At 49.9% G+C, this 26,394-nt stretch overlaps 1 protein-coding gene across 1 annotated transcript in view; it reads left to right on the top strand.

Annotated features, from left to right (window-relative positions):
* Positions 1-26,394, top strand: part of DLG2 (discs large MAGUK scaffold protein 2) — a 1,975,700-nt gene that overhangs the window by 1,508,081 nt on the left and 441,225 nt on the right. The window contains exon 13 of the mRNA XM_063950647.1: positions 5,074-5,176. Within this exon, the coding sequence (XP_063806717.1) occupies positions 5,074-5,176 (103 nt within the window). The remainder of the gene's footprint in view (positions 1-5,073; positions 5,177-26,394) is intronic.

Below are 26,394 nucleotides of genomic sequence, written 5' to 3'. Positions count from 1 at the left end.
GAAAGGACAAACGACCCCGTGGGGTCCGTTGTCCCGTGGAGTCGCGAGTGAAAGGCGATGCCCGCAAGGGCAGTAGCCATGGCCGCTTTTGACCTACCGTTTTGGTAATGCTCCCAAACAAAGGTCAACAGGGCGTCGGCCGAGGACTCACCTGCTACCCCGTACCTACTCTGAAAGGCTGACCAATCCCGCCATGCAGCATCATACGCTCGTAGCGTGGAGGGAGCCAGTGCACACCTGGCCAACGCCGTTAAACCGCTTCGACCATCTGCCAGACAGAAGGTGGGCACTGTAACCCCTCTGCCTCCGCTCCCGGAACCAACGTCCTGAATTTGTCAAACTGGAACCGGGACAATGCATCCGCAATTCCATTGTCAACTCCAGGTACGTGGCGGGCCCTAAAATTAATATTACGCTGTAAACAAACCAGCACTAAATGCCTTAGCAATCGCAGGGCCTGCGGAGATGAGGAACGCTGATTATTAATCGCATGCACTACCCCTAAGTTGTCGCAAAGAAACAAAATGTCCCTATTTGCGAACCGTCCGGCCCATAACTCAAGCGCCACTAAGATCGGGAACAATTCCAGCAGAAGCAGGTTCTTGGTAAACCCACGCGTTACCCAAGATGCCGGCCAGGCCGCAGCGCACCATGCGCCAGCGAAGAACGCGCCGAAACCACGGCTGCCTGAAGCATCCGTGAACAACTGCAGCTGCTTACTGGAACAACAAGGAGCGGGCCACAACACTTCCCTGTTGAAGGACACCAGGAACGAGACCCAAATCCGCAAATCATCCTTGATCTCGCGGGAAAGGTACACGGAGTGATTCTGTCGAACCGTCCCCGCTGTGGCCCGCTCAAGTTTGCGACAGAAAATCCTGCCCATGGGGATAATCCGACACGCAAAATTGAGAGAACCAAGCAAGGACTGCACCTGCTTAAGCCGAACCCTGCGTTTTCCTAAACAGTCTGTAATCAAACCCAATAGCTTCCGCACCTTATCCTCGGGCAAGCGACAGCACCCCCCTACCGTGTCAATCTCGATACCTAAATAGCTAAGACAAGTGCAAGGACCCTCGCACTTATCCTGAGCAACCGGTACCCCTAAAGCGCCGAATAACGACCTGGCCACCGAGAGAATGTCCCCACAGACCGAACTGTCCCCGGGCCCTACAAAGAGAAAATCATCCAGGTAGTGAGCCACTCCCAGTTGCCCGGAAGCGGTCTGGACGCACCAATGTAAAAATGTGCTAAAGCACTCAAAGTAGGCGCAGGAGACAGAGCAACCCATGGGGAGACACCGATCGACGTAGAATTCGCCCCCTATTTTGAAACCCAGAAACCGCAAGGAATCTGGGTGTAGCGGGAGTAGGCGAAAAGCTGACTCCACGTCCAATTTTGCCAACAGACTCCCCGGACCACCATCCCGCACTAAGCGCAGCGCGTCGTCAAACGACTGATATCGAACTCTGCACTGGGCTTCCGGGATAGCGTCGTTGACCGACAACCCCGGCGGGTGAGACAAGTGCTGTATCAAACGAAACTTGCCTATGGCCTTCTTGGGCACCACCCCTATTGGGGAAATGCACAAGGAGGGCAACGGGGAAAAGGCGTAGGGCCCAGCCATGCGCCCCAGCTCAATCTCCCCGTCGACCTTCCGCCGGATCTCCTGCGGGAATTCACGAGCCGATCTCAAATTCTGGCGTGCAACCACATACACCGAATCCGGAATTGGCAAGCGAAAACCGTGCTGAAAACCCTCCGAGAGAAACGATGCAGCCGACTCATCGGGGTATAACGCAAGCCAGCGCTGCAACTCGGGAACTATAATCGGGGAGAAGGCCTTACTTGCCAACTCCACCGGCCTCGGTGGAAGCGGCAGGCTTACTGCCTGTTGCCGCGGTGCATTCCTTGGCCGGGTGACTAGATCCGCACAACCTACATGAGTGGCGAAAACGACAACTCGTTCCTTTGACGCATTTACCGTCGTTGTAGGCGAAACACTTCCCTTTCCCCGTCAATCGGGAAGCCGCCGCCCCGGACGCCCCGGGCTTCTTGGCCGTGACGTCTGGGGTGGGTTTGACCTGCTGCGTGACCTCCAACCACACCTCAACATCCTTAAAACCCGCGGGCAGGATGGGGTTGCCATCCTGATTGCGACGAAACTTCTCGTCGTAATCCCGCCACGCGGAACCCTTGGATTTCAAGTACATATCGTGTACTAAAAACAAATATTTCACCAAGTTGGCATACTCCGAGGGACGCGATTCCGTGTAGCAAGCCATGAACACCAAAAACCCACGCAGCCACTGGTGAAAATTGCGAAACGCACTTTCCCCAATACCGCCCGGCTTCTTGGCTGCTTCAAAACCCTGCCGCATTTCCTCCGTAAGGGTGAATATGTCTACATACTTCCCCTTGCGGATCTTTTCCCGCATGCGCTTGCGAACCCCCCTTGTAACTGCCGTGTTGGCGCAATGTACCATCTCGCCGTAACGGGGAGGGTCCGAGGGGACCACCTGCGCAGGAGCGGCCGCCTTATGCGCCTCCTTAGCCATTCGCCGCGCGATGAGCCTAGCTAATTTACGCGGGCGCCGCGGAGAGCCGGATGATACGCTGCTAGAAGACGATGAACTACAAGTTGAGACGTGTAAAGGAATGTTTAGCTCACCGGAGTTCGAAGGACCCGGAACCTCGTCGTCCGCTGCACCCGCCTCCGCTGATGGCCGTACCTCCACGTTCGCAGTCCCGCTCGTCCGTGATCTTCGCCTCATGTCGGGTGTAGCCCCTGAACTAGACGGGACCTGTGAGGGAGAAAAAGAGGGGACAACAGGCACAGGGGGAACCAGAACATCATTAACACTTGGCCGCAATTGCGGAGGCGGAGGGACCGCCCCTCCGTTCCGCGGCGGATGGCCGCCCGGCAGCTGCAGGGAGGGGGCCCCCGCCGAGGTGTACCCGATCGACTGCGTAAAGGCCGACCCGCTTACTGCACCAAAACTCGCGGGGTAAGACGGCCGCCACGCCGTATGCGGCGGGCAGACGCCTGCTCCCGCCCATCCGTATGATGCCGGAAGGAACTGAGGGGGCGCCGGGAGAGGGGGCCAACCCTGTGCCACCTGATACCCACCGGCCGGTGCCTGTCCTGGCTGCAGGCCCGCAAAGGCCGGCAAGGGCACCGCGACTCGGGGTCCACCGACCGACCATGTGGACTGCACGCCGGCGCCCGCGCTGGCCCCACACGGGGAAAACTGTGTGCCGGACACCGTCATGAAACCCATGGAAGGCATACTGGCGGCTAAGGGGAATGCTGGAGCCGGAGGCCACGCAAACCCCCCGGGGAAGGACTGGCTCCCCGCGAAGCCTTGCTGCGCTGTTACCGCAAGCGCCCCGCCGTGCGTAAAATAAGCCGCCGAGACGGACGCCTGCGTGGACCCGCATTGCAAAGGACCGTGGAGGGCGTGGGGAGGAGTTTGATACCCTGTAAGTGAGGGCGCCGTTAATGGCGGCGGGGCAGCTGACACCCAGGGGGCGCCCGAGTAGGCCCCTGAGGCCGGGGGGAAACCCTGCCATGTAGTTGCCGCCGGGGCGGGTGTGGCGGCAGCCGCTGCCACGTCCCCCGCCCCAGCCACCCCAGATCCAAGGTGCCCCCCGTTATCACAAATCACCTGGGGTGCGCTAGACCCCTCGTTGGCAGAGGGTAGTGTGTGGTCCTGTATTGTCCCAGGGACAGCGGGAGCCGCTACCCGCTGTCCTGGGCTCATATTCCCCTGCACATTGACCCCCCCCTCACCCCCCGCAGCTCCGCCGCGGTCGTCCTGTGCCACCAGGACGCCGCCGAGAGCCATAAGCGGGGATGGAGGAAGAGAGCCGTCAGCACTGCAGGAGAGAGGGTGAGGGGACGTATGTGCCGCGAGAGGCGCCGGGGCGCGCGGCCCGGCCGGGTCGCGCGCACCTGCGTCATGCATCAAGCGGCTGCTGGCAGGAGGCGGAGGAGGCCTGAAGGCGCCCGGAGCAGGAGGGCGAGGAGAGGCCCGTCCCGCTGCGAGCGCCGGGGTGCGCGGCTCGGCCGAGCCGCGCGCCCCGGAACCACGTGACGAGCGGCCGCTGGCCGCCCGTCTCCGAGCGGCAGGGGAGCGGGCTGTAACTGCCCGCCCCCGCCGCCTGTCTGCAGCGGGGGAAAGGCCACTCTGAGGCGCGACGCTCGGGGAGCGGGAGCGGAGGGAACTCCCCGCATCCACGAGGCGCCGGGGGGGGGGGGGCTGAGCGTCGAGGACGAGGCATGGCAGGGGGAGGATAAGTCTGCCACAAAACAAATACACTGCACAGAGAAGGGGCAAGCGTGCTATATAATGCCCAGTGAAGGCAAATGAAATACAATAAGTTTATAGCAAGGAGAACAAGCAGTATTATATACTTATCCTTCCTGGGCAAAACTGAATGGCAAGAGGAAGTCTGGCAAAATGGCCACCCCTTATATACTAACCTAAGACCCTCCTCTTCATATTGATGCACAACCCTCTAATCCAATAGGAAAAAACCCAACCGGGAAAACTGATCTGCCTAGCAACTGCTTAGTCATTTAACAACCAATCACAAAAAGTTGATCGCTTATATGGCCTCAGGCTTATGCAGCCTTCAGCTTATCTAATCACTAGTCTTAATGTATTGAATTTATTGAAATGATCCACGAATCAGGTCTTACGTTGATTCAGGTGTCAGGAGTATGTAACTTTTGTCAATGGCCAATCACCACACTGGGTCTTTGAAAGGTAACTGTACCTGTACCATGGCCTCAAGTACCAACACGGTAACATTTCCACGTGTATTTTTATTTTATTTAGTCAGATATTGTATGTGACTTCAGAGCGTCCTGCACATTAAACAGGTCCATGTTGTAGATTGGTGTGTAGGTTTGGTTTATGTGTGCCAAATTGGGACAGTATATAGGCTCCACCTGCAATCCATCCAAACCCCGCCCCCATCTGCCCAAACCACACAGCAGTCTGCAACATCAGTGGTTCATCATCTGCACGGATATCATATTAATGTATTTTTCTTCTTGTTTTAAAGGTGAATGGAATTGATCTGCGCGGGGCTACCCATGAACAGGCTGCGGCCGCATTGAAAGGTGCAGGTCAGACGGTAACAATTGTAGCACAATACCAGCCGGAAGGTAAGTGTTTGGGCTGTATTACTGCTCCTTACATAAAACTGTTCTCTTACTTTAACTCACTGTTACATTAAATGTATCTTTATGTAATGTTGCATTAAATGGAGAGATAATAAGTTGCGATTTTCTAGGGCAGAGGTTCCCAAACGTGATCCTCAGGACACCCCAAAAGTCCAGGTTTTAGGTATATCCATGGCTCAGCACAGACGGTTAAATCAAATTGACTGAGACGCTAAGCAAGTCACCTGTGGCCAAGCATGGATACATTCAAAACCTGGACCGTTGGGGTGCCTTGAGGATCCGCGTTTGGGAACCTCTGTTCTAGGGAAACAAAAAACACACCACAGAAGTCTGCAGTACCATGTGTCACCAGCAGGGGACATAGTGCCAACCCATAATAACAAATAATGTACTGTTAGTTCTATAAAGGGTTCCGGTATGAATGGTCAACCATGTTAAGGTTGACAGTCGTTAGGTCAACCACTATTGGTCGACATTGACATGATCAACATGGACAAATAGTCGACACATGAAAATGGTCGACACTGAAAAGGTCGACAGGGATTTTTTTACTATTTTAATGTCATTTTTCCCATAACACCAGCAGGAACCCCAGTTAGGGTAACGCGTCCACTTGCTTCGGGCAAGGTGCCTTGGTCTGCTACCGGTGCGCTCGGTACAGGTTACTATTCCCAATCGTAGTCCACATGGATGGTAAAGTATGAAAAAGTTAAAAATCTATATTTTTTTTTAAAACCCATGTCGACCTTTTCATGTCTCGACCTGCCCAGGTCGATCATTTTCATGTGTTGACCATGTTAATGTCAACCAATAGTGGTCGACTTAGTTACTGTTGACCTAAGTAGGTTCGACCTGCCAAAGGATACCCTATACAAGTATACATACAGCTGTAGGGTAAAACACTGTAATCATATATTGCAAGTTTTTGTCCTTGATATCTATATATTTTTGTTTCTATTCATGCATGTTAGGAAGGGGTTATAGGCGCCCCCCTGTGTACTGGTGATGATTATTCTGTAAGTGGCTTCTGTTTATAACATCCTACATTTTATTACTGTACATTATTTGAACATATTTCTTTTATTTCTAATTTCTACGGACTGTTCCTGTTTGATAACTAGCAGCGACTTAAGGCAATGCGATGGTATTTGGACCCATGCCTCTGTACCAGTGACTGCTGCCACATGCCTCCATTTCCTCTGCACATGTCTGGGAACAAACTCTGTGGGGGTTAGACACCCCTAGCCCCCCTAGGGATGGGACAGCGGCACAGAGTATTTAAGGAGACAGCATAACTCCCGAATGGCTAGACCAATTCACAACAAACTTGGTACACATATGACTTACACTCGGGAAACAAACAATGTGGGGTCAGACACCCCTAGCACCCCTAGGGGTGGCCCAGCAGCACAGAGTATGTCAGTACACATCATAACTGTAGAAGGCCTGGAGCAATTTACACCAAACTTGGGACACATTTGACTTACAATCTGGGAACAAAATCTGTGGGGGTTAGACACCCCTAGCACCCCTAGGGGTGGGACAGCAGCACAGAGTATTTCAGGAGACAGCATAACTCCAGAATGCCTAGACCAATTTACAACAAACTTGGTACACATATGACTTACAAGCTGGGAACAAACACTGTGGGGATCAGACACCCCTAGCACCCCTAGGGCTGGGACAGCAGCACAGAGTATGTCAGCAGACAGCATAACTCTGGAATGCCTGGAGCAATTTACACCAATCTTACTACACATATTACTTACACTCTGGGAACAAACACTGTGGGGATAACACACCACTAGCACCCCTAGGGGTGGGCCAGCAGCACAGACTATGTCAGGACATGCGTGATATGTTAGTGATGACAGGGCTGCTTGTGACAGGGGCAGTGACATGATGTAAGGAGGGAAATGGAGGTAGCAGGAAGACACAGAGTAAGAGTTATATAGTGGAAGGAGCAGGGTCCCCAGCAGCACAGAGTATATCAGGAGATAAGTGATGTGTCAGTGAGGACAGGGCTGCATGTGACAGGGGCAGTGACATGATGTGAGGAGAGGAATGGAGGCAGCAGGAAGTCACAGACTGAGAGTTATAAGTGGGAGGAGCAGGATCCCCAGCAGCACAGAGTATATCAGGAGATGAGTGATGTGTCAGTGAGGGCAGGGCTGCATGTGACAGGGGCAGTGACGTGATGTGAGGAGGGGAATGAAGGTAGCACGAACCCACACACTGAGAGTTATATAGTGGAAGTAGCACGGTCCCCTAGGCAGCACAGAGTATATCAGGAGATACATAATGTGCTGTGCTATTTTTAAATTGGGTTTTCATTTTATTGATGTGTATAACATTTTACATGCTTTTTTATACTATGTTATTTATACTGTGTGTTTAATATTGAAATTAATTTTTGTAAACAAACATTCTTAAAATCCCGGGCAACGCCGGGTACTCCAGCTAGTATTATATCATTTATATTACTTCATGTTTCTTTACTGTGTTATTTTCTGAGGTAACTTTATCTAACTTTGGTGGTCATTCCGAGTTGTTCGCTCGTTGCCGATTTTCGCTATACTGCGATTTGTTGCTAATTGCGCATGCGCATGGTACGCAACGCGCATGCGCTTAGTTATTTAACACAAAACTTAGTAGATTTACACAAGCTCGAGCGACGTTTTTTCATCGCTCGAGTGATCGTAGTGTGATTGACAGGAAGTGGGTGTTTCTGGGCAGAAACTGTCCGTTTTCAGGGAGTGTGCTGAAAAACGCAGGCGTTCCACGTAAAAACGCAGGTGTGGCTGGAGAAACGGGGGAGTGGCTGGCCGAACGCAGGGCGTGTTTGTGACGTCAAACTAGGAACTAAACGGACTGAGCTGATCGCAATCTGTGAGTAGGTCTGGAGCTACTCAGAAACTGCAAAGAATTATTTAGTAGCAGTTCTGCTAATCTTTCGTTCGCACTTCTGCTAAACTAAGATACACTCCCAGAGGGCGGCGGCCTAGCGTGTGCAATGCTGCTAATAGCAGCTAGCGAGCGAACAACTCTGAATGAGGGCCTTTGTGGAATCATTTTGCCCAAAATCCAACAAAGTGTAGTATAGAGTATTTACCTTTAATATTTCTCTGGAAGGGGTCTATTGAATGCCTAGGAAAGGATGCATTATCTTAGCATGACTCTAATATCAAATTTCTCATGTGTTTAATGATGTCTCCTACATAGGGGCGTGACACCCGGTGCGGTGGAAATTACCCATGCACGGTCCTTGTGAGACGTTTCCATTACTCTGTGGGTTCTGGAGATGCTTGGTTGCCCCCAGTCTTTCGCCTCCTACACTGCGACAGGAGCCCAGCGCTGCGAGTAATGTTACAGTGCAGAACTTGGCTCCTGTCACTGAGCGGCATTTTGGTGTCACCTTCTTGGGTGCGGCCCGCACCTCCATAGTGACGCCATTGCTCCTACAGGAGGTTAAGGGGTAATTCAGAGGGGGGCTCATGGAGATATTTTTTGCTATTGTGCATGCATAATGATTGTGTCTGTTGCGATTTCAGACGCACACATGGAGAATTATATTGAAAATGTAGTGGGAGCTCCTGGACAGTGACGGGGGGAGGTGTCTTAGCGCGTGCACAGGGATGGTCCATCTTGTTTGCATGTCGTGGGTCTACATTATAATATAACAGTAACCAGGCAACAGCATTAACTAATCAGTTTTCTGCAGTAACTGTAGGATAATATTATTCTCTTACGTCCTAGAGGATGCTGGGGACTCCGTAAGGACGATGGGGTATATTAGACGGGCTCCGCAGGAGATAGGGCACCTAAAAAGAACTTTGACTATGGGTGTGCACTGGCTCCTCCCTCTATGCCCCTCCTCCAGACCTCAGTTAGATCTTGTGCCCAAAGGAGAATGGGTGCACTGCAGAGAGCTCTCCAGAGTTTTCTGTGGAAAAAGAATTTTGTTAGGTTTTTTAATTTCAGGGAGTCCTGTTGGCAACAGGCTCCCTGCATCGTGGGACCGAGGAGAGAGAAGCAGAGCTGGCTTGTCAAGTTGGGCACTGCTTCTAAGGCTACTGGACACCATCAGCTCCAGAGGGAGTCGGAACACAGGTCTCACCTGGGGTTCGTCCCGGAGCCGCGCCGCCGTCCTCCTCACAGATGCCGAAGATAGAAGCCGGATAGAGAAGGCAGAAGACATCTGAGGCGGCAGAAGACATCAGATCTTCATAAGGTAAGGCGCGCAGCGGTAAGCTGCGCACCATTGCTCCCAGTCACACACACACAGAGCAGCACTGAAGGGTTCAGGGCGCAGGGGGGGGGGGCGCCCTGGGCAGCAATAAACCTCACATTTTGGCACAAATACAGTTGGATTAGACTGCTGAGGCAGTAAATCTATGATCCCCCGCCATTTTATTGAAAAATCACTGGGACCGAAGCCCGCCATCGGGTGGGCGGGGCTTGATTCTCAGCACTAACCAGCTCCATTTTCTCCACAGAAGCTGCATGAGAAAGAAAACGCTGGCTCCCTGGTCTCTCCCCTGCTGAACACAGGCTGGAAAAAAGAGGAGGGGGGCACATTAGCGACGCAGTGAGTGGGAATTGGCATAATATATATATATAAAAAAGCGCTATCTGGACATATTTTTTTCCAGTGTTTTAAGCGCTGGTGTGTGCTGGCATACTCTTTCTCTGTCTCTCCTTAGGACCTGGTTGGGGTTTTGTCCCCTTATAGGTTAATCCCTGTGTGTGGGGGGTGTCGGTACGGGTGTGTCGACATGTCTGAGGCGGAAGGCTTCTCCAAGGAGGAGGTGGAGCAAATGAGTGGTGTGTCCCCGTTGGTTGTGCCGACTCCAGATTGGATGGACATGTGGCATATGTTGAATGCAAGTGTGGCATCTTTACATAAAAGGCTTGATAAGGCTGGTTTAGGGGGGACATCAGGGGGTCAATCCTCAGATTGGACCGACTCACAGGGCCCGTTGGGGTCTCAAAAGCGTCCCTTAACACAAGACACTACTACCGACACGGATTCTGATTCCAGTGTCGACTATGACGAAGTAAAATTGCACCCTAGGGTGACTAAAACCATTCAGTATATGATTGTGGCAATAAGGGATGTGTTGCATATTGTGGATGAACCCTCGGTCCCCGACACAAGGGTACACATGTTTAAGGAAAAGAAACAGATTATTAATTTTCCCACATCTCATGAATTAAATGAATTCTTTGGAAAAGCTTGGGAGACTCCGGATAAGAGACCGCAGATCCCCAAAAGAATTTATATGGCATACCCTTTCCCTAAGCAGGACAGGTAGATTTGGGAATCACCCCCCACTGTGGACAAGGCCCTGACGTGCTTGTCCAAGAAAGTGGCGCTACCGTCTCCTGACATAGCGGCCCTTAAGGACCCTGCAGATCGCAGGCAAGAAACTACCTTAAAGTGTATTTATTCTCATACGGGTGCTGTGTTAAGACCGACAATTGCGTCGGCATGGGTGTGTAGCGCAATTGCAGCTTGGACAGATGAGCTGACAGATCAATTTGATAATATGGATAAGGATACTTTATTCCTAACTCTAGCCCATATTAAAGACGCAGTCTTATTTATGAGGGATGCTCAAAGGGACATTGGATTGCTAGCTTCTAGGGCCAATGCCATGTCTATCTCAGCGAGAAGATCCTTATGGACTCGCCAATGGACGGGTGATGCGGATTCCAAGAAACATATGGAAGTACTACCCTATAAGGGGGATGTATTGTTTGGGGATGGGCTGACGGACCTGGTTTCCACAGCTACAGCAGGTAAATCAAATTTTTTACCATATATTCCCCAACAGCAAAAGAAAGTAACACCCTATCAGATGCAGTCCTTTCGGTCGCACAAGTCCAAAAGAGGTCGGGGAGCCTCTTTCCTCGCCAGAGGTAAGGGCAGAGGCAAGAGAGCACCTGCTTCGGCAGGTGCCCAGGAACAAAAGTCCTCCCCGGCTGCTCCAAAACCCACAGCATGACGCTGGGGCTCCCCTGAGGGAGTCCGCACCGGTGGGGGCACGTCTTCGACTTTTCAGTCAGGCCTGGGTCAGTTCGGACCTGAATCCCTGGGTGTTGGAAATAGTTTCCCAGGGTTACAAATTGGAATTCGAAGAGGTGCCCCAGAGCCGATTTTTCAAATCGGCCCTACCAGCTTCCACATCGGAAAGGGATGTAGTGTTAGCTGCAATTCAAACGCTGTGTATACAGCAAGTGATAATCAAGGTTCCCCTGCACCAGCAGGGAAGAGGTTACTATTCAACCCTATTTGTGGTCCCGAAACCGGACGGTTCGGTCAGACCTATTTTGAATCTGAAATCCCTAAACCGGTACATAAAAAGATTCAAATTCAAAATGGAATCTCTCAGAGCGATAATAGCCAACATGGAGGAGGGGGAGTTTATGGTGTCTCTGGACATAAAGGATGCGTACCTTCATGTCCCCATATATGCCCCCCATCAGGAATACCTGAGATTCGCTGTACAGGATTGTCATTACCAATTTCAGACGTTGCCGTTTGGACTTTCCACGGCCCCGAGGATTTTCACCAAGATAATGGCGGAAATTATGGTGGTCCTGCGCAAGCATGGAGTCACAATTATCCCATACTTGGACGATCTCCTGATAAAAGCGAGATCAAGGGAGAAATTGCTGAGCAGTGTGGCGCTCTCTCTGAGAGTGCTCCAGCAACACGGTTGGATTCTAAATCTACCGAAGTCACAGTTGATTCCGACAACTCGACTACCGTTCCTAGGTATGATACTGGATACGGAACAAATGAAGGTCTTCCTCCCAATAGAGAAAGCCCAAGACATCCAGAACATGGTCAGAGACCTGCTAAAACCGAAAAGGGTGTCAGTTCACCAATGCACTCGAGTTCTGGGGAAAATGGTGGCGGCCTACGAGGCCATTCCCTTCGGAAGGTTCCATGCAAGGACTTTTCAATGGGACCTTCTGGACAAGTGGTCCGGGTCCCATCTGCACTTACATCGGAAAATAACTCTGTCCCCAGGGACCAGAGTGTCCCTCCTGTGGTGGTTGCAAAGTGCTCACCTCCTGGAGGGTCGCAGGTTCGGAATTCAGGATTGGATCCTGGTTACCACGGACGTGAGCCTCCGAGGATGGGGAGCGGTCACACAGGCAAAGACTTTTCAGGGGCTTTGGTCAGACCAGGAGTCCTGTCTACACATCAATGTGTTGGAACTCAGGGCCATTTACAACGGCCTTCGACAAGCGGAGAGTCTTCTTCGAAACCTACCGGTTCTGATTCAATCAGACAATGTCACAGCAGTGGTTCATGTGAACCGCGAAGGCGGGACAAGAAGCAGAGTCGCGATGGCGGAAGCCACAAGGATCCTTCGCTGGGCGGAAAATCATGTAAGCGCTCTGTCGGCTGTCTTCATTCCGGGAGTGGACAACTGGGAAGCAGGACGGCTAGAATTAGGAAAACAGAGGCTCTGTTTGTCCTGTATGCGGCCAATAAGATTGGCGCTCCTGCTTCGAAGCAGACTATTGCTCGCTGGATCTGTAATACGATTCAGCAGGCTCACTCTACGGCTGGATTGCCGGTACCAAATTCGGTTAAGGCCCATTCCACTAGGAAGGTGGGCTCTTCTTGGGCGGCTGCCAGAGGCGTCTCGGCCTTACAACTTTGCCGAGCGGCGACATGGTCGGGGTCAAACACTTTTGCTAAATTCTACAAGTTTGATACCCTGGCTGAAGAGGACCTAGCGTTTGCTCAGTCGGTGCTGCAGAGTCATACGCACTTTCCCGCCCGATTGGATGCTTTGATATAAACCCCATGGTCCTTACGGAGTCCCCAGCATCCTCTAGGACGTAAGAGAAAATAAGATTTTAAACCTACCGGTAAATCTATTTCTCCTAGTCCGTAGAGGATGCTGGGCGCCCGTCCCAGTGCGGAAACTCTGCAAGACTTGTATATAGTTGTTGCTTACATAAGGATTATGTTACAGTTGACATCGGTCTTGGACCGTTACTGTCGTTTGTTCATACTGTTAACTGGTTATGTATGTTCCAGGTTACATTGTATGATTGGTGTGGGCTGGTATGAATCTTGCCCTTGGATTGCTAAATCCTGCCTTGTATTGTCCATCTCCTCTGGGCACAGTTCTCTAACTGAGGTCTGGAGGAGGGGCATAGAGGGAGGAGCCAGTGCACACCCATAGTCAAAGTTCTTTTTAGGTGCCCTATCTCCTGCGGAGCCCGTCTATACCCCATGGTCCTTACGGAGTCCCCAGCATCCTCTACGGACTAGGAGAAATAGATTTACCGGTAGGTTTAAAATCTTATTTAATAACAGTACTTTTAATAATTGAGCCTTTACTTACCAGATGCACTGCAAATGAATATTTATAATATCTAATGCGCAACTACCATTTATAGTCATGTGAATAAAAGCATAGTAACACTTTGTGTGGAGGAAGTTACTGTATACAGTACGGTTCTTTTTTTTGCTTTATACTGCAAGATCCGTGAAGGTCTTATTGATTTTCTGGTGCAGCTATAAGCTGACCTAGAAATAGACTCATCCCTTGGCAGATAACGGGTATATTTCCCTCAGGAGTATCTCAGTGACACTGTGTTTTCTATTTGCTTACAATGCATATTCCATTTTAATTTGATTTTATACATTTTTAATTTGGTTTTTATTGCAATTTTCTTAATTGATGAGTTAATTATAGAAGCAAACGTTTCATTGGCACCGGTATAGCCCCCAGAGGGAATTTACACGTGTCTGTCCGCTGCTTACATCCGTCTTCACCATTACAGGAACATAGGCGACATTATAACTAGTGCACGGGTCACAATAAGGGCTGTAACCCATAGCAACCTCATGACAGCTGTTTTGTAGCACATGTTAGAAAATAATAGAAAGATCCTCATTGGCACAGTTTTCATTTTTTTAGCAGTTCTTGCATATCATTTTTTACTTAAGTATGCCCCATAGCATTCTGGGTAGAAAGTATTCCCAGGTGTAGCAGGCAGAGAATTTGTGTGACACATACTGTAAATGCTGTTTCCATTTCTGTATTTGTTATTGGTATTAGCAAAATCATCTTAAACATACATTACTTTCATAGCATAAAGAATTTCTATACGATGACATACTGCAGAATTTTACGGGCTGGACTGGCCATCTGGCAAATGCCAAAAGGGATGATGGGTCGGTGTGGCCAGTTGATGCCTGGCCGAGTAGCTCCCGACGCTCTGCTTAGCCGGCATGTTTAGACAGGGAGTGGTATAAGGCCAAGCACCATTACCCGTAGTACATCCCCATAACTCATGGTCATGCCCCATGTGCATGTGCGCTGGATTTAACCCCAGTCTGTGCCAGAGTCACATGCACCGAGAGAGCGTGTGTACCATACTTGCCTAACCCTACCGGAAACTGCAGGAGACTACAGATTTTTGCTGTAGTCCCTGGCAGCCCCGGAGAGTCCCTGGCTCTCCCGCATCCTGCCCGCTTCCTAGTGGTGATAGTGTGATAATTAGCAGCAATCATGATGAGCTGAAAGAAATCAGGGCTAAATGACTGACATTGTGTCATGTAGCTCCGCCCCTTGTCACGGACCCACGAATCGCTGGTGTTTCTCTGTTGGGGGCGTAGCCTATAGCTCCACCACTTGCCACAGACCCGCGAATCACAGGCGTTTCACATTATTGGGGGCGGGACCTAATGATGCAACAGTTTGGCCCCGCCCCCCAAAGTGGCGTGCTTTGTCTCCTCTCCAGGCAAGTATGGTGTATACAAAGCACCAGGCCCCTGTAGTGACCCACAAATCGCATCATAGCCCCGCCCCCTGCTATACAGTGCCTTATTTCTCAGCATTGTATAGTGGCGGGGCGGAGCCACAATGACGTGATCGTGCCACCACACGCCCCGCACATCCCACCTTTGTACCCGCCGCTCCCCTCCCCCTACCCTGGAGGAGGTGGCAGCAAAGTTGATAACTATGCCTTGGGATGAAAGAGGCAGGAAGCATTTGTGTGTGGTAACGATGGAGTAGGGACTCAAACACTGCAGTGTAGTGACCGTTTTGTGGGGGGTGTCACAGTTTGCCTCTGATCCCGTAAGCAGTATACGTGGTTCCTGCGTCTTACTTCCAGCATCCATGCTGTGCAACCATAGGGTACTCAGAAAGTCAGTGTTTGACTGATGTGTGTCCGACGGTTGCGTCTTTGTATGCAAACAGCGGTTCAAGGACGTCGCCAGTGGGCGTCCCAATACAAAACCCAGCGGCTGCAACAGCTAGGTCGGTGCAGTGGGAGGCGGTGTGGTGGTGTGGCTAAACATGAGGGGCAGTGCAGGGGTCTGATGTGGCAAAAGGGGGTTGTGCAGGGGGCGTGGCTGCAGGATTGTATCATCGTGGCCACGCCCCCTCACAATGTCAATATTACTGGTATTGTACAGCGGGGGGCGTGACTACAATGATACAATTTAGCACAAATCATGTCTCCACTCGCTGGGTGAGGTCACTTCCTGGGCCAGGGATCGCCACTCGATTTTCGGGAGCCCGGACGTTCCGGAAGTATAGGCAAATATGTTCCTTTATAGCGCACTCTTATCCTCTGCCGGCTATATAACTAATAAACACAGAACTATGTGGAAGAATTTCAGCTGGGCTGCAACGATTAACCTAAAGAGGAGGGGACAAAATAACATCTTCCACAAATCCTGACAAATTAGTAAATTAGGGTAGCTGTACTAAGCCTAAGGGGCATATTTATTAACATTATTTTTATTTATTTTTAAATCGAAAGAGTGTGTTTTCACAACCTTTTCACATTGTTTTAGTATCACTCTGGGAGCCACATTTGAACATTCAGTTCCAGGAGATGTATCATCAGATGTACAGGTACGGTACCAACCAATCAGGTACTAACTGCCATGTTACAGGCTGCTTTGAAAAATGACAGTTATGAGCTGATTCACTTTATCTCTCTTCACTTTATCTCTCTCCAAGGTTTGATACATCTCCCCATTGGCGTATCTATAATGGGTGCAATTTTTGCAGTGCACATGGGCCCCTGGGTTCAGGGGGGCCCACACTGCACTGTGTTTAATTACTTATCTTTCCAGAGTCCTGCGTCAGTACAACAGCCGTTACAAAAATCACAGGCAAAATGGCCGCCACACATGCGTAGTAGACTTCAACACAATGCTGACGCCTACTGCGCTGTGGAGAGGAGGGGACCCAACCAGAGTCAGTATATGGGGCCCCTCCTCTGTTAAAACGCACCTGTGATAATTTATAAGTCTAAGGGGAGAATGTAATAGGGTGTGAGGATCAGAAAGTGAGAGATTTTGGGAGCTTTCTCCTGTGTTTGTAAAGTGGCAATCATTTACATGGCAAAATCAAGCTGATGACAGTGGAACTGTATCCCAGATAGGACTCCAGGGTGCATGCTCAGACGAGTAAAGCAAGGGCCACTGGAGCCTTAACCACTTGCCTGGCGTGGGTGCAAAGGTTGCGACCAGTCAGAAATACCCACTACGTGGCTGCTGGAAGAGAATCTTACTGCAGCTGCCGCTATCGGCGAAGTTCCCAGTCCCTCGGCTTTCTGGTTCCCTCCCCAGTGTCTGCTGTGCTGCCGATCACTGGCAATTGGGCAGCCCGGCGACACCGCCCACTCCGTGGCTGTAGAGATTAGCCGCCACAGGGGAAACGTAAAAAAGGTTTTTGGAAGAAATATTAGCCAGGTAAGTGGTTAAGCAGATACACATCACTGGGCCTGCCCAAACAATGTAACTCTGCAGCCTAATGTTTGCTAGTGACACACCTGGCGTGCTGCCTCCCCTTTTAAAGCTTTGAGTGAATTATATATTGTAAATGGCTGTAACAAATGATTCACTTCTCGTGTACATACTGCAGACTGTCTATAAATATAGATTACATTTTATGACTATGTCCTGTATCTCATTATTTAAAATGTGTGTCAGGTATCTCAAACCTTGGACCAAATCTGTACTGTACATACTGAGATTGCAAATGATCAGCGATTATCCGGAACAATATACAGATAGAGCCCTCTTTATCTTTGCCTTTATTTATTTATTACCAGTTATATATATAGCGCACACATATTCCACCGCGATTTACAGAGAGAATATTTGCCCATTCACATCAGTCCCTGCCCCAGTGGAGCTTACAATCTATATTCCCTACCAGTAGCGGATCTTGCCACGGGCAAGCAGTACTTTTGCCCGGGGCGGCGCCTTCCGGAGGGCGCCGCACCATGGCAAGATCCGCTACTGCTGTGCCCCCCGCTGCCCGCTGTGCCCCCCACTGCCTGCTGTGTCCCCCGCTGGTCACGCAGTGAAGGGAACTAGACGCTGCGCGTCTAGTTTCCCTTCCTGGAGAGGACCTTTGCTGTGTGGTGTGCGATGACGTCATCGCGCACCGCACAGCATTTCAGCGACGCTACTCTACTGTACAGGGGCGTAACTGACCACGCCCCCTGTATGAAGCCACGCCCCTATTTCCCGCCCGAGGCGCAAAAAGGGCTAGAACCGGCCCTGTTCCCTATCACATGTACACGCACTCACATTCACGCTAGGGTTCATTTTGTTGGGAGCCAATTGACCTACCAGTATACATTTTTGGATTGTGGGAGGAAACCGGAGAACCCGGAGGAAACCCACGCAAGTACGGGGAGCATATACAAACTCCACACAGTTAGGGCCATGGTGGGAATAGAACCCATGACCTCAGTGCTGTGAGGCAGTAATGCTGACCACTACACCATCCGTACTGCCCATAATAGGATTAACTGAGCCAAGGCAGTCGAATTTAACCCCCTGCTGTAATGACTACTTCATCCCAGCGGCGTCACAAGGCGGGTGCGGGGGGTGCGGCCCGCACCTGAGTGTGACACCTGGAGGTGGGTGTCACCAAATGTCAGCTCCTCCGTAGTGACAGGAGCCAGGTGCTGCAGTGAGAAAGTCTCCTACAGCACCCGGCTCCTGTCATAGAAGAAGAACCGACAGCACACACAGACTGTCTCTAGGGGAAGCCCAGCATCTCCGGAGATGCTGGGCACGCCCCCGGAGTGACGATTCCGGGATCCCCGTGAAGCCACGCCCCCTAAGTGTAAGACCAAGCCCCCTTTTGCCGCGAACGCTGCAGGAGATCAGGGGTGCGCACCAGATGTCACCACACCCGGTGACGCCTCTGCTTCATCCCTTGCTGTATTGTTCTCTCTGTATTGTCTTGCAGCTGAGAACAATAGATGAAGGGTTTATGCTAATAAACCATGATGCACCTAGGTGCAGCAGAGAAGCCAAGATGAGTGAGGCTCCTTCTGTATACTGTAGCACACGCACTGTATAATGTTTGCTGTAATCGTGCACTCAATTCATTCTCTGCTAAAGCACTTTGCAGTGCATGACACACGCGTGTTGTGCTTAGCAGGCCGTTATAATTAGTTCATAGGAACTACACTGTAGAAGATGCTTTAAGTCGCGGACTGTCTGTCTGTCTATCCCAATGAAGTCCTTGGGGACTATTAGTAAAGGATCAAAGTGACATCTCGCTATTATCTCAGCCGGGAAAGAGCTGTTATTTTCCTGTGTATGAAAGCACACGGTGAGGCACTTACCCCATTTTATCATTTTCACCTGAAATCCGTATCAGTCAATTCTTTACTCACACTTTGCTCATTTACCACCTATGGAAATGGCACCGATGTGTCTTTCCAAGCACTTTTCCTGGAAGTATTTTTCCTGCTCAGATCAGGAACAACCCATCACTAATCACTGACGTACAGTAAATGAAGTCATTACTTTCACTGAAGAGATTACTGCCTTGAAACCAGCCGGGAGGTGGAGGTTATAGGAGTTAATGGGACGATCGTGAATTTAATATAATAAAGAATATGATGCGCACTGGCAAGGCTGTTTATGCTTTACCTTCTATTATTACATCTCCGCCTGTCAGTGTCATGTTATTGACGCAATGTCATTTCTCGTCAGAGGTTTCTTTGTAGAAGATAGCGAATAGTCTCTCCTCAGTTCCTCGGTTGCTAGCATTACTCCGTCAGTAAAGAATGTAACAACGTTCCAATCATGTTCACACTGCAGAGGATTTTATTTATTTCAGTCAGTTACGCAGAATGCAATTTCAGTGCTTTTTATTATTCAAATAATCAAAATTAGGAACCTGGTTGTAGTTGTATTAACTATTTTTAGAGTCAATTTAGATTAACACTACAATTCAAATGACATTTACACTTTTTATTATGTTTAACTCTCTGGCGGCTTATAAACAGCTTCTGCTACAAATGTGTAATAAATAGCCATAAAGGTGTGTGCACACGGTGAGGTAAATCTGTAAGATTTTGACTATATAGTCAAAATCTTAAGGAAAGTTAGTGCATATCTCAAGGTGTTAGGCAGCTTGCGATATCGATTCGATCCCGATGCACGCTCCCGTGGGGTCAGTATTGTAATGGTGTGTACACACGGTGAGATATTTTCTTACGATTTTGACTATATAGTAAAAATCGTAAGGAAAGTTAGTGCAGATCGCAAGGGGAAAGTCACCTTGCGATCCTGATTCGATGCCGATGTGCGGTTCCGTGCGGTCGGCATCGCAAGACTGTACAGGCAAGTCAATTTTGACTATCTCTATAGAAGAAATAGTCAATATTAACACTTAGCCAAAATCACATATAGGTGGTCATTCCGAGTTGATCGCTAGCTGCATTTGTTCGCAGTGCAGCGATCAGGCTAAAAAATGGCAGTTCTGCGCATGCGTATGTGGCGCAATGTGCACACGCATTGTACGGGCACAACGAACGATGTAGTTTTGCACAGGGTCTAGCGAAGCTTTTCAGTCGCACTGCTGGCCGCAGAGTGATTGACAGGAAGAGGGCGTTTCTGGGTGTCAACTGACCGTTTTCCGGGAGTGTTCGAAAAAACGCAGGCGTGTCAGGAAAAACGCAGGCGTGGCTGGGCGAACGCTGGGCGGGTTTATGACGTCAAAACAGGAACTGAACAGCTGAAGTGATCGCAAGAGCTGAGTAGGTATTGAGCTACTCTGAAACTGCACAAAAAAACTTTGTAGCCGCTCTGCGATCCTTTCGTTCGCACTTCTGCTAAGCTAAAATACACTCCCAGTGGGCGGCGGCATAGCGTTTGCACGGCTGCTAAAAACTGCTAGCGAGCGATCAACTAGGAATGACCACCATAGTCAGTATCACAAGCACACTCATTATGTGCTTGCGATGCCGACCTAGCCCCTGCCGCATAGTGAGAATCGGGCATAGCCCGAATCTCACCGTGTGTATGGGCCTTAGGGCTAGATAGACTGTGCAGGCAATCAATCTTGACTATCTAGTACAAAGTATAGTCCAAATTGGCACTGATACCCCTTTTCCACTAGCTCTAAAAACATGGGTAAATGCATGGGGGCGCGCATTTACCCGTGTTTTTTTCTAGTGGACACGCCCCCCCCCCCCCCCTGCAAATTCCCGGATCAAGTGATCCGGGAATCCTACCCGGATAGCTTGCCGGGTTGATTTGGGTGGGGTGTGTTCAATCTGCAATCTAAATTGCAGTGTAAAAATAAAGCAGCCAGTATTTACCCTGCACAGAAACAATATAACTCACCCAAATCTAACTCTCTCTGCACATGTTATATCTGCCTCCCCTGCAGTGCACATGGGCCCTCATTCCGAGTTGTTCGCTCGTAATTTTTTTTCGCAACGGAGCGATTAGTCGCTAATGCGCATGCGCAATGTTCGCAGTGCGTCTGCGTCAAGTAAATTTGCTAATTAGTTTGGTATTTTACTCACGGCTTTATGAAGAAATTTCTTCGTTCTGGTGATCAGAGTGTGATTGACAGGAAGTGGGTGTTTCTGGGCGGAAACTGGCCGTTTTATGGGTGTGTGCGAAAAAACGCAGCCTTTTCTGTGAAAAACGCGGGAGTGGCTGGAGGAACGGGGGAGTGTCTAGGCGAACGCTGGGTGTGTTTGTGACGTCAAACCAGGAACGAAACTGACTGAACTGATCGCAGTGGCAGAGTAAGTCTCGAGCTACTCAGAAACTGCAAAGAAGTTTCTTTTCGCAATTCTGCGAATCTTTCGTTCGCAATTCTACTATGCTAAGATTCACTCCCAGTAGGCGGCGGCTTAGCGTGTGCAAAGCTGCTAAAAGCAGCTAGCGAGCGAACAACTCGGAATGAGGGCCATGGTTTTGCCCAACTGCTAAAAAATTTCCTGTTGCGATCAACTTGGAATTACCCCCAAAGTTCCTGCTGCAATCAAGTCAGAATTACCCCCTAAGTCTCTGCAATACATCACTATGCTACTTCCCTACACTGCATTCCTGCACTATACTGTATCTACCACCCCAATCTACATCGCCACACTACATCACTATGCAAACTCCCCACACTATATCACTGCACTACCTACCCACACTACATCCCAACACTATACATACCCAAACTACCTCCCAAAGCTACATCACTGTTGCCTACGTACACTACATCCCTGCACTATATCCCTGAACTACCTCCCTACACTACATCCCTGCACTATATCCCTGAACTACCTCCCCACACTACATCCCTACACTATATCTCTGAACTACCTCCCCACACTACATCCCTGCACTATATCCCTGAACTGCCTCCCTACATTACATCCCTGCACTATATCCTTGAACTACCTCCCCACACTACATCCCTGCACTATATCTCTGAACTACCTCCCTGCACTATATCCCTGAACTGCCTCCCCACACTACATTCCTGCACTGTATCCCTGAACTACCTCCCCACACTACATTCCTGCACTGTATCCCTGAACTGCCTCCCCACACTACATTCCTGCACTGTATCCCTGAACTGCCTCCCCACACTACATTCCTGCACTATATCTCTGAACTACCTCCCCACACTACATCCCTGCACTATATCCCTGAACTGCCTCCCCACACTACATCCCTGCACTATATCCCTGAACTGCCTCCCTACACTACATTCCTGCACTGTATCCCTGAACTACCTCCCCACACTACATCCCTGCACTATATCCCTGAACTGCCTCCCTACATTACATCCCTGCACTATATCCCTGAACTACCTCCCTGCACTATATCTCTGAACTACCTCCCCACACTACATCCCTGCACTATATCCCTGAACTGCCTCCCTACATTACATCCCTGCACTATATCCCTGAACTACCTCCCCACACTACATCCCTGCAGTATATATCTGAACTACCTCCCCACACTACATCCCTGCACTATATCTCTGAACTACCTCCCTGCACTATATCCCTGAACTGCCTCCCCACTCTACATCCCTGCACTATATCTCTGAACTACCTCCCTGCACTATATCCCTGAACTGCCTCCCCACACTACATTCCTGCACTGTATCCCTGAACTACCTCCCCACACTACATTCCTGCACTGTATCCCTGAACTGCCTCCCCACACTACAATCCTGCACTGTATCCCTGAACTGCCTCCCCACACTACATTCCTGCACTGTATCCCTGAACTACCTCCCCACACTACATCCCTGCACTATATCCCTGAACTGCCTCCCTGCACTATATCTCTGAACTACCTCCCCACACTACATCCCTGCACTATATCCCTGAACTGCCTCCCCACACTACATCCCTGCACTATATCCCTGAACTGCCTCCATACACTACATCCCTGCACTATATCCCTGAACTGCCTCCCCACACTACATCCCTGCACTGTATCCCTGAACTGCCTCCCCACACTACATTCCTGCACTGTATCCCTGAACTACCTCCCCACACTACATCTCAGCACTATAACACTACGCTACCTCCCCACACTACATTTCTGCACTATATCACTGCACTACCACCCCACATTACATTGCTATGTTACTAGAGATGAGCGCCGGAAATTTTTCGGGTTTTGTGTTTTGGTTTTGGGTTCGGTTCCGCGGCCGTGTTTTGGGTTCGACCGCGTTTTGGCAAAACCTAACCGAATTTTTTTTGTCGGATTCGGGTGTGTTTTGGATTCGGGTGTTTTTTTCCAAAAAAACTAAAAAAACAGCTTAAATCATAGAATTTGGGGGTCATTTTGATCCCAAAGTATTATTAACCTCAAAAACCATAATTTCCACTCATTTTCAGTCTATTCTGAATACCTCACACCTCACAATATTATTTTTAGTCCTAAAATTTGCACAGAGGTCGCTGGATGACTAAGCTAAGCGACCCTAGTGGCCGACACAAACACCTGGCCCATCTAGGAGTGGCACTGCAGTGTCACGCAGGATGTCCCTTCCAAAAAACCCTCCCCAAACAGCACATGACGCAAAGAAAAAAAGAGGAGCAATGAGGTAGCTGTGTGAGTAAGATAAACGACCCTAGTGGCCGACACAAACACCGGGCCCATCTAGGAGTGTCACTGCAGTGTCACGCAGGATGTCCCTTCCAAAAAACCCTCCCCAAACAGCACATGACGCAAAGAAAAAAAGAGGCGCAATGAGGTAGCTGTGTGAGTAAGATAAGCGACCCTAGTGGCCGACACAAACACCGGGCCCATCTAGGAGTGGCACTGCAGTGTCACGCAGGATGTCCCTTCCAAAAAACCCTCCCCAAACAGCACATGACGCAAAGAAAAAAAGAGGCGCAATGAGGTAGCTGTGTGAGTAAGATAAGCGACCCTAGTGGCCGACACAAACACCGGGCCCATCTAGGAGTGTCACTGCAGTGTCACGCAGGATGTCCCTTCCAAAAAACCCTCCCCAAACAGCACATGACGCAAAGAAAAAAAGAGGCGCAATGAGGTAGCTGTGTGAGTAAGATAAGCGACCCTAGTGGCCGACACAAACACCGGGCCCATCTAGGAGTGGCACTGCAGTGTCACGCAGGATGTCCCTTCCAAAAAACCCTCCCCAAACAGCACATGACGCAAAGAAAAAAAGAGGCGCAATGAGGTAGCTGTGTGAGTAAGATAAGCGACCCTAGTGGCCGACACAAACACCGGGCCCATCTAGGAGTGTCACTGCAGTGTCACGCAGGATGTCCCTTCCAAAAAACCCTCCCCAAACAGCACATGACGCAAAGAAAAAAAGAGGCGCAATGAGGTAGCTGTGTGAGTAAGATAAGCGACCCTAGTGGCCGACACAAACACCGGGCCCATCTAGGAGTGGCACTGCAGTGTCACGCAGGATGTCCCTTCCAAAAAACCCTCCCCAAACAGCACATGACACAAAGAAAAAAAGAGGCGCAATGAGGTAGCTGTGTGAGTAAGATAAGCGACCCTAGTGGCCGACACAAACACCGGGCCCATCTAGGAGTGTCACTGCAGTGTCACGCAGGATGTCCCTTCCAAAAAACCCTCCCCAAACAGCACATGACGCAAAGAAAAAAAGAGGCGCAATGAGGTAGCTGTGTGAGTAAGATAAGCGACCCTAGTGGCCGACACAAACACCGGGCCCATCTAGGAGTGTCACTGCAGTGTCACGCAGGATGTCCCTTCCAAAAAACCCTCCCCAAACAGCACATGACGCAAAGAAAAATTAAAGAAAAAAGAGGTGCAAGATGGAATTGTCCTTGGGCCCTCCCACCCACCCTTATGTTGTATAAACAGGACATGCACACTTTAACCAACCCATCATTTCAGTGACAGGGTCTGCCACACGACTGTGACTAATATGACGGGTTGGTTTGGACCCCCACCAAAAAAGAAGCAATTAATCTCTCCTTGTACAAACTGGCTCTACAGAGGCAAGATGTCCACCTCATCATCATCCTCCGATATATCACCGTGTACATCCCCCTCCTCACAGATTATCAATTCGTCCCCACTGGAATCCACCATCTCAGCTCCCTGTGTACTTTGTGGAGGCAATTGCTGCTGGTCAATGTCTCCGCGGAGGAATTGATTATAATTCATTTTAATGAACATCATCTTCTCCACATTTTCTGGATGTAACTTCGTACGCCGATTGCTGACAAGGTGAGCGGCGGCACTAAACACTCTTTCGGAGTACACACTTGTGGGAGGGCAACTTAGGTAGAATAAAGCCAGTTTGTGCAAGGGCCTCCAAATTGCCTCTTTTTCCTGCCAGTATAAGTACGGACTGTGTGACGTGCCTACTTGGATGCGGTCACTCATATAATCCTCCACCATTCTTTCAATGTTGAGAGAATCATATGCAGTGACAGTAGACGACATGTCCGTAATCGTTGTCAGGTCCTTCAGTCCGGACCAGATGTCAGCATCAGCAGTCGCTCCAGACTGCCCTGCATCACCGCCAGCGGGTGGGCTCGGAATTCTGAGCCTTTTCCTCGCACCCCCAGTTGCGGGAGAATGTGAAGGAGGAGATGTTGACAGGTCGCGTTCCGCTTGACTTGACAATTTTCTCACCAGCAGGTCTTTCAACCCCAGCAGACTTGTGTCTGCCGGAAAGAGAGATCCAAGGTAGGCTTTAAATCTAGGATCGAGCACGGTGGCCAAAATGTAGTGCTCTGATTTCAACAGATTGACCACCCGTGAATCCTTGTTAAGCGAATTAAGGGCTCCATCCACAAGTCCCACATGCCTAGCGGAATCGCTCCGTGTTAGCTCCTCCTTCAATGTCTCCAGCTTCTTCTGCAAAAGCCTGATGAGGGGAATGACCTGACTCAGGCTGGCAGTGTCTGAACTGACTTCACGTGTGGCAAGTTCAAAGGGCATCAGAACCTTGCACAACGTTGAAATCATTCTCCACTGCGCTTGAGACAGGTGCATTCCACCTCCTATATCGTGCTCAATTGTATAGGCTTGAATGGCCTTTTGCTGCTCCTCCAACCTCTGAAGCATATAGAGGGTTGAATTCCACCTCGTTACCACTTCTTGCTTCAGATGATGGCAGGGCAGGTTCAGTAGTTTTTGGTGGTGCTCCAGTCTTCTGTACGTGGTGCCTGTACGCCGAAAGTGTCCCGCAATTCTTCTGGCCACCGACAGCATCTCTTGCACGCCCCTGTCGTTTTTTAAAAAATTCTGCACCACCAAATTCAAGGTATGTGCAAAACATGGGACGTGCTGGAATTTGCCCATATTTAATGCACACACAATATTGCTGGTGTTGTCCGATGCCACAAATCCACAGGAGAGTCCAATTGGGGTAAGCCATTCCGCGATGATCTTCCTCAGTTGCCGT

Source organism: Pseudophryne corroboree, chromosome 2 (assembly GCF_028390025.1).
Source record: "Pseudophryne corroboree isolate aPseCor3 chromosome 2, aPseCor3.hap2, whole genome shotgun sequence".
Classification (NCBI taxonomy): Eukaryota; Metazoa; Chordata; class Amphibia; order Anura; family Myobatrachidae; genus Pseudophryne; species Pseudophryne corroboree.
This window is presented reverse-complemented; position numbering and strand designations above follow the sequence as displayed.